Source organism: Ranitomeya imitator, chromosome 3 (genome assembly GCF_032444005.1).
Source record: "Ranitomeya imitator isolate aRanImi1 chromosome 3, aRanImi1.pri, whole genome shotgun sequence".
In the NCBI taxonomy this organism is placed as follows: Eukaryota; Metazoa; Chordata; class Amphibia; order Anura; family Dendrobatidae; genus Ranitomeya; species Ranitomeya imitator.
In genome coordinates, this window is record NC_091284.1 from 761,439,636 (window position 1) to 761,449,635 (window position 10,000).

A 10,000-nucleotide genomic window follows, 5' to 3' on the forward strand; every position below is an offset into this window, starting at 1 on the left:
GCCCCCTCAGTGACTATACATACACACACAGCATGATGCCCCCTCAGTGACTATACACACACACAGCATGATGCCCCCTCAGTGACTATACACACACACACAGTATGATGCCCCCTCAGTGACTATACATACACACACAGTATGATGCCCCCTCAGTGACTATACATACACACACAGTATGATGCCCCCTCAGTGACTATACATACACACACAGCATGATGCCCCCTCAGTGACTATACATACACACACAGCATGATGCCCCCTCAGTGACTATACATACACACAGCATGATGCCCCCTCAGTGACTATACACACACACAGCATGATGCCCCCTCAGTGACTATACATACACACACAGCATGATGCCCCCTCAGTGACTATACATACATACACACACAGCATGATGCCCCCTCAGTGACTATACATACACACACAGCATGATGCCCCCTCAGTGACTATACATACACACACAGCATGATGCCCCCTCAGTGACTATACATACACACACAGCATGATGCCCCCTCAGTGACTATACATACACACACAGCATGATGCCCCCTCAGTGACTATACATACACACACAGCATGATGCCCCCTCAGTGACTATACATACACACACAGCATGATGCCCCCTCAGTGACTATACATACACACACAGCATGATGCCCCCTCAGTGACTATACATACACACACAGCATGATGCCCCCTCAGTGACTATACATACACACACAGCATGATGCCCCCTCAGTGACTATACATACACACACAGCATGATGCCCCCTCAGTGACTATACATACACACACAGCATGATGCCCCCTCAGTGACTATACATACACACACAGCATGATGCCCCCTCAGTGACTATACATACACACACAGCATGATGCCCCCTCAGTGACTATACATACACACACAGCATGATGCCCCCTCAGTGACTATACATACACACACAGCATGATGCCCCCTCAGTGACTATACATACACACACAGCATGATGCCCCCTCAGTGACTATACATACACACACAGCATGATGCCCCCTCAGTGACTATACATACACACACAGCATGATGCCCCCTCAGTGACTATACATACACACACAGCATGATGCCCCCTCAGTGACTATACATACACACACAGCATGATGCCCCCTCAGTGACTATACATACACACACAGCATGATGCCCCCTCAGTGACTATACATACACACACAGCATGATGCCCCCTCAGTGACTATACATACACACACAGCATGATGCCCCCTCAGTGACTATACATACACACACAGCATGATGCCCCCTCAGTGACTATACATACACACACAGCATGATGCCCCCTCAGTGACTATACATACACACACAGCATGATGCCCCCTCAGTGACTATACATACACACACAGCATGATGCCCCCTCAGTGACTATACATACACACACAGCATGATGCCCCCTCAGTGACTATACATACACACACAGCATGATGCCCCCTCAGTGACTATACATACACACACAGCATGATGCCCCCTCAGTGACTATACATACACACACAGCATGATGCCCCCTCAGTGACTATACATACACACACAGCATGATGCCCCCTCAGTGACTATACATACACACACAGCATGATGCCCCCTCAGTGACTATACATACACACAGCATGATGCCCCCTCAGTGACTATACATACACACACAGTATGATGCCCCCTCAGTGACTATACATACACACACAGTATGATGCCCCCTCAGTGACTATACATACACACAGTATGATGCCCCCTCAGTGACTATACATACACAGTATGATGCCCCCTCAGTGACTATACATACACACACAGTATGATGCCCCCTCAGTGACTATACATACACACACAGTATGATGCCCCCTCAGTGACTATACATACACACACAGTATGATGCCCCCTCAGTGACTATACATACACACACAGCATGATGCCCCCTCAGTGACTATACATACACACACAGCATGATGCCCCCTCAGTGACTATACATACACACACAGCATGATGCCCCCTCAGTGACTATACATACACACACAGCATGATGCCCCCTCAGTGACTATACATACACACACAGCATGATGCCCCCTCAGTGACTATACATACACACACAGCATGATGCCCCCTCAGTGACTATACATACACACAGTATGATGCCCCCTCAGTGACTATACATACACACACAGTATGATGCCCCCTCAGTGACTATACATACACACACAGTATGATGCCCCCTCAGTGACTATACATACATACATACACAGCATGATGCTGCCTCAGTGACCACACACAACAGTATGATTCTGCCAGTCACTGCGCGTGCACGCACCACCAGTATAATGCCCCGTCACCCCACACACCCCAACAGCATGATGCCGCCTCAGTGACCTCAAACACAGTGTAATGCCGCCTCAGTGACCTCAAACACAGTGTAATGCTGCCTCAGTGACCCAACACACAGTATGATGCCGCCTCGGCGATTCCCCCACACACAGTAAGATGCAACGTCAGCGATTCCCCCACACAGTTTGATGCTGCCTCAGCGACTCCCCCACACACAGTATGAAGCTGCCTCAGCGATTTCCCCATACACGGTATGATGCCGCGTCAGTGACATCACACACGGTATGATGCCGCCTCAGCGATTTCCCCCACACACGGTATGATACTGCCTCAGCGATTTCCCCCACACGGTATCATGCAGCCTCAGTGACCCCACACACGGTATGATGCCGCCTCAGTGACCCCACACACGGTATGATGCCGCCTCAGTGACCCCACACACGGTATGATGCCGCCTCAGTGACCCCACACACGGTATGATGCCGCCTCAGTGACCCCACACACGGTATGATGCCGCCTCAGTGACCCCACACACACGGTATGATGCCGCCTCAGTGACCCCACACACGGTATGATGCCGCCTCAGTGACGTCACACATGGTATGATGCCGCCTCAGTGACCCCACACACGGTATGATGCAACCTCAGTGACCCCACACACGGTATGATGCTGCCTCAGTGACTCCACACACGGTATGATGCCCTCAGTGACGTCACACACGGTATGATGCCCTCAGTGACGTCACACACGGTATGATGCCCTCAGTGACGTCACACACGGTATGATGCCGCCTCAGTGACTCCACACACGGTATGATGCAACCTCAGCGATTTCCCCACACGGTATTATGCAGCCTCAGTGACCCCACACACGGTATGATGCCCTCAGTGACGTCACACACGGTATGATGCCGCCTCAGTGACCCCACACACGGTATGATGCCGCCTCAGTGACTCCACACACGGTATGATGCCCTCAGTGATGTCACACATGGTATGATGCCGCCTCAGTGACCCCACACACGGTATGATGCAACCTCAGCGATTTCCCCACACGGTATTATGCAGCCTCAGTGACCCCACACACGGTATGATGCCCTCAGTGACGTCACACACGGTATGATGCCGCCTCAGTGACCCCACACACGGTATGATGCCGCCTCAGTGACCCCACACACGGTATGATGCCCTCAGTGACCCCACACACGGTATGATGCAACCTCAGCGATTTCCCCACACACGGTATGATGCCACCTCAGTGACCCCACACACGGTATGATGCCGCCTCAGTGACCCCACACACGGTATGATGCAACCTCAGCGATTTCCCCACACGGTATTATGCAGCCTCAGTGACCCCACACACGGTATGATGCTGCCTCAGTGACCCCACACACGGTATGATGCTGCCTCAGTGACCCCACACACGGTATGATGCAACCTCAGCAATTTCCCCACACACGGTATGATGCCACCTCAGTGACCCCACACACGGTATGATGCCGCCTCAGTGACCCCACACATGGTATGGTGCCGCCTCAGTGACCCCACACACGGTATGATGCAACCTCAGCGATTTCCCCACACGGTATTATGCAGCCTCAGTGACCCCACACACGGTATGATGCTGCCTCAGTGACCCCACACACGGTATGATGCCCTCAGTGACGTCACACACGGTATGATGCCGCCTCAGTGACCCCACACGGTATGATGCCGCCTCAGTGACCCCACACACGGTATGATGCCACCTCAGTGACCCCACACACGGTATGATGCCGCCTCCGTGACCCCACGGTATGATGCCGCCTCAGTGACCCCACACACGGTATGATGCAACCTCAGCGATTTCCCCACACGGTATGATGCCGCCTCAGTGACCCCACACACGGTATGATGCCGCCTCAGTGACGTCACAGATGGTATGATGCCGCCTCAGTGACCCCACACACGGTATGATGCCGCCTCAGTGACCCCACACACGGTATGATGCCGCCTCAGTGACCCCACACACGGTATGATGCCGCCTCAGTGACCCCACACACGGTATGATGCCCTCAGTGACGTCACACATGGTATGATGCCGCCTCAGTGACCCCACACACGGTATGTTGCCGCCTCAGTGACCCCACACACTGTATGTTGCCGCCTCAGTGACCCCACACACGGTATGATGCCTCCTCAGTGACCCCACACAGTATGATGCTGCCTCAGCGACTCCCACACATGGTATGATGCCTCCTCAGTGACCCCACACAGTATGATGCCGCCTCAGCGACTCCCACACATCCAGCTCATTGCCAGGTCTCTCCTTATGAATGTAGATAGACACATGGCACTGAACTGGAGAAGGGCAGGGAAAAGACAGCGGGGGGGCCTGCATCGAACTAGTCCGATATTTCCCAATAATTCCCTCCCAGATTTTTCAAACTACGCTCTCTGAAATTCTGTACATTTCATAGTGATGTATTCCTGGCAGCCAGGCTCATGGCTCGGACAGCACAAAGCTGATAAAACTTTTATTAAAAAGGAATTTATATTAAAGGAAAAAAATATATGTTCACACTTGGTTTTAACAGTGAAATTGAAAATTAAAGGCTTTGTCCAGGCATACAGTATTGAGAAGATCTCCACAGATCAGGTCCCCACATCCAGCCACCGCCGATGCAAGTACCTGATCGGATGGGGCCCCACACTCCCGCCTATTGATAACCTATCCTGTCGGTATATCTGGGGTATATATTTTTGGTTAAAAAGGCATTGTTCTTACACTTTACACCAAGTTTTTGCTAAAGGTACTTTTTAACAATAGATCATTTAATTCCCATTAAAGCCCTTTGAGCCCTCGTTCCTCCAACCCATGATCGTTGGTTTAAACATGGCAGCGACCAGTTGCCAAGTGAGCATTTCGTTGGCCGATCGTCCCCTCAAAGCGAACAGTCGGCGTGAGCGCATCTCACCGAAAAAGGCAACCGGGTGACGACAAATGATAAAATGACAGGTTGGTTTTTATTTTACAGGAACGTAAAATAAAGCGTGATAGTACTCGCAATCCCTGGCTCGCCAATGCTGCTCCAGTCTCTTGCTGTTTGGCTGCAGCGGTGAAATCTCACAGAGAACGCGCATCACCACTGCAGCCAATCACTGCAATATTTTGGGGATTGACTGGCCAAAAGGGGAAAGCCCCTTCAAGTTCATGAATTTGTCAGTGTAAGCAAATCCAAAACAAAAAGATATATAAATATAACATGTATGCGTGTGTATAATATATTAAATAAATGTTCACACATCTCCTTGCTCTCAATACATTTATTCATTTTTCTACTGTTTATTATACATAAAATAGAAAATCGCAAATTGTATTTATTTAAATTGTATTTTATTTACAAATAAAACAAAGACGCAGTAATAATTTACACGTTAATAGAGCAGAAAGTCCATCACAAAAAGAAAAGTCGCCAAACAAATAAAATATACAAATTTTCAAGTCAAGTCAGGAAATGTACAGACCGCGCCGATGATGAGGAAACAATCGTGCGACACAGTGAATGGACAACATGGAGGAGCAACAATCAAATGTCACAAGATGTCAAATGTTCACACCTTGTGGGGTTTGTGCTGGGTCACAGTCAGGCACTCGGTACCAATAATGTAAATCTGGGATGAGTTTAAAAAAAAAAATAAAAATCCGAAACCCTAAAAATGCTGCCACAACTCAATGCAAATAATTATACGGCACCACTTGGACCTACAGTGGGAACATTTCGTTCTTTAAGTGCATATTCGTACAGTGCAGATTTCCGCACCATAAAAAAAACATAAAAAACTAGAGGATGTATTTCACTGTGTGGTGAATAATGCTGTGCCTATGGCTTGTATTTTATGCATATTCCTCCCTATACATTGTGAAAGGTGACGGCCGCTCCGCCATCTGCAGCGTAAGGTACCATGCGGGATCTCAGATCTGTAACGCAGGTGGATTTCCGGAGAGCGGGAGTGAGATCTAGTTAACCGGTGCTGTGACACTAGGTGGGAACATACCCCGACGTGCCTGGAGCATTACCGCTGGCTGCAGAGGAGTTACGTCATTTCCGGATACATCACTTAGAAGCGCACTGTCAAACGATAAGGTGCAAGGGTGAAAAGCTCTCAAAAGTAAAAAGTCTGATTTGCATTGATTCTTTTTTGACACACGAGGAGACTTGTTCTTCCTGTAAGGACACTTTCCACTGACTGCAACCTATAAAGTGCAGAAGAGATGACCAAGAACAGATGCACGGAGCAGTATGGATGCAATCCCTACTAACGATGAGCGAACATGGTCAGCTCCCTCCTTATTCGGCAAGCTATAGAGCTTACCGGAGAAGCTGCATCGGGAACCCGGATACCTGGAGCGCTCCAGAGCTGTTTGGCGCTCCATGTGTCGCGCCTGTGTGACAATCACAGCACATACTGTATATGGAGAGCCGGTATGAAGTGACCGTCACACAGCCACGACACAAGCAGCACCAGATAGCTGATCATTGGGAGCGCTCCAGGTATCTGGGTTCCCGATGCAGATTCTCCGGTAAGCTCTATAGCTTGCTGAATAAGGGAGGCAGCCGACGATGTTCGCTCATCTCTAATCCCTACATACTGGTAAAATCACACTCATGGCAGGACCACACAGCTCAGTTAAAGGGGTTGTTCACCTTTGGGGAACATTCTTTTTCTTAGTTAAATGCCTGCAATTGTGCCTAAAAATCAATTTTACAATCGTGTTTCATTAAAACTTTTGCCTCCTGTAGCTGCTGTATTATACCTTGTGCTGCCGGCTGCAGAATGCGTTAATGAGGTCGGCCACATCTGCTCTCCTTTATCTTGGGGGGGACAAGATTTGTGGCTCTTACCATTATAAGGATGACCAGTTCTCCTCCTCCTCCTCACAGATCTCCAGTCCACACAAATGGCTGCTGGTGGAGGAGGAACATGGGACCAGTCCTGTCCACCAGTCTCTTCCAATAGAACAACAGCTTTTTCATGTGAGGTTTTCTATTGGCGGAGACTGGTGGACAGGACTGGTCCCATGTTCCTCCTCCACCAGCCATTGTGTGGACTGGAGATCTGTGCAGTCTGTGAGGAAAGCTGCACTTAGTGTCACGGACGTTTTTCTCGCATGTGTGATCCCGGCCTAATACAGCGGCTATAAGAGGCAAATGGTGCAAAAGTTTTAAAGAAACCCAATTTCAAAAATGGGTTTTAGGCCCAATTATAAGCATTTAAGAGAGAGAGAAAAAAAAAAGTCTCCAAAAGGAGGACAGGCCCTTTAAAGGGAACCTGTCACCCCGTTTTTTGAGATTGAGCTATAAATACTGTTAAATAGGGCCTGCGCTGTGTGTTCCTATAGTGTATGTAGTGTACCCCAATTCCCCACCTATGCTGAGAAATAACTTACCAAAGTCGCCGTTTTCGCCTGTCAATCAGGCTGGTCAGGTCGGGAGGGCGTGGTGACATCGCTGGTTCTTCCTCAGCTTTACGTTGGTGGCGTAGTGGTGAACAAGCAGCGCGCGATCTGCGCTGTAATCCCTTGCATCGGTGGGGGCGGCCATCTTCCTGGGGCCGCGCGTGCGCAGATCGAGTGCTCTGCTGCACGGGGCTTCAGGAAAATGGCCGCGGGATGCCGCACGTGCGCATTAGAGATCGCGGCGGCCATTTTCCCAAAGCCGAGTTTGCATCTCGGCTTTGGGAAAATGGCCGCCGCGATCTCTAATGCGCACGCGCGGCATCCCGCGGCCATTTTCCTGAAGCCCCGTGCAGCAGAGCACTCGATCTGCGCACGCGCGGCCCCAGGAAGATGGCCGCCCCCACCGATGCAAGGGATTACAGCGCAGATCGCGCGCTGCTTGTTCACCACTACGCCACCAACGTAAAGCTGAAGAAGAACCAGCGATGTCACCACGCCCTCCCGACCTGACCAGCCTGATTGACAGGCGAAAACGGCGACTTTGGTAAGTTATTTCTCAGCATAGGTGGGGAATCGGGGTACACTACATACACTATAGGAACACACAGCGCAGGCCCTATTTAACAGTATTTATAGCTCAATCTCAAAAAACGGGGTGACAGGTTCCCTTTAAGATCGGATTACTAGGCTTGGGCTCCATGGCGCCTTCCAGCCACTTGTCAGGTGTAGTAAAATTGAAGCATTACTGCAGCTTATGAGGAAAACGTTCATGCGCCGATTGAACAAATTTATAAGTGTTTGTCCTGTGCAGCTAACCTCCCAGCAGGTGGCGAGTGCAGGTGACCACGTCTATAGATACCTGAGAAGACCCGTGTGCACAGGGGATGTATCAAACATCTGTTCCACCCTAATGAATGAGAAAGGTACAGGATACCGGCCAATTATGCACGCATCCCGACAAGTATCCGTACGCATGATGTCGCCTACCCAGCTCTCCTCGCAATGCAGAAGAGAGTGGAGCAGGACGAGCCCTTTAACCCTACCTTATTTTCATAAGGAAATATGAAGGAAGTATGCATGTCACAATTTTACTTATGGAAAGATGACCCAACCTTGAAGAGAATTTCATGTTCTAGGGGAAGAGGAGAAACCCCTTAAATGTTTGTCATTGACGTGATATGCCATAAGGGTGAATCTATGGAAACTCGCTTGCCCGGCCATTTTTGGACCTTCCTTGGAAGGGACTGAGATTAGTGATGAGCGAATGTGCTCGGATAAGGTGTTATTTATGCTCAGGTGCTAACCAAGCGTCTTGGGCGTGCTCAAAAAATAAGTTTGAGTCCCCGTAGCTGCATGTCTCGTTCCTGTTCGACAGCCACCACAAATGCATGGGTTTCATGTTTGCTAGGCAATCCCTGCATGTGTTGCAGCTGTAGCGACTAGAACATTTTTCCAGCATGCAGAAGTCACTCGGTTAGCACCCGAGCATGCTCGGATAACACCTTATCTGAGCACATTTTGCTCATCACTGAGATCAGTGCGTACGGAAGCTCCTCTATACATTCTTTTTCTTCTTCAACGTGGTGTCCACCTCACTGATCAGGTGGAGACCTAGTTGATCAGGGGAACCCTAAAACCTTTATCCTCCACTAGGATTCCATTTAGTTTTAGACCCTGAAAAACTGCGACATTAGTGCACTGTGTGAACAAGAAATAATGTCCTAGAAATAATCATCAAAATCAAAATAGTCATTGTCTTCACCCAGAACTGCTACAGCAGAGCCTGACATCAGGTTTAAGGAGCCATCTACAGCAGAAGAGTTCAGCTTGCTAACTGTAGGGCAGGAATTACTTCCCGAGGCAGAATGCTGGACGCCACCACTTCCCTCATGTAAGTGGCCATCTGCCGATATTCCACAGCCATCGGCTAACATCTCCAGATACCTGCTGTCATTTGGTTGGCCGTCAGCAGGAGAAGGTGAGAAAAGTTCGTTGAAGAACTCGGCATCTCCAGGACTACTACATAAAGAAGTGCATGAGCTCATGGTGCATACAGATTCATTATCGGCATTGTCTATGTGCTCCTGAAGCTCCTGTACAAAGCCTCGTAGATGATCCTTCCGATTAAAGCTGCCATGGGGAGCACCATTAGCTTGGGCTCCAGTGGGACCACTCTCCTGCTTTTTTGCTAATTTTTC

At 49.5% G+C, this 10,000-nt stretch overlaps 1 protein-coding gene across 3 annotated transcripts in view; it reads right to left on the reverse strand.

The window, feature by feature from the left end:
* Positions 1-8,410: 8,410 nt before the first annotated feature.
* The window catches only part of USPL1 (ubiquitin specific peptidase like 1), a 39,316-nt gene continuing 37,726 nt past the window's right edge, over positions 8,411-10,000 (reverse strand). For all 3 annotated transcript variants that reach the window (XM_069759012.1, XM_069759011.1, XM_069759010.1), the window contains one exon: positions 8,411-10,000. This exon is cut by the window's right edge and continues 1,109 nt beyond it. In XM_069759012.1, the coding sequence (XP_069615113.1) occupies positions 9,524-10,000 (477 nt within the window). In that variant the 3' untranslated portion in view covers positions 8,411-9,523.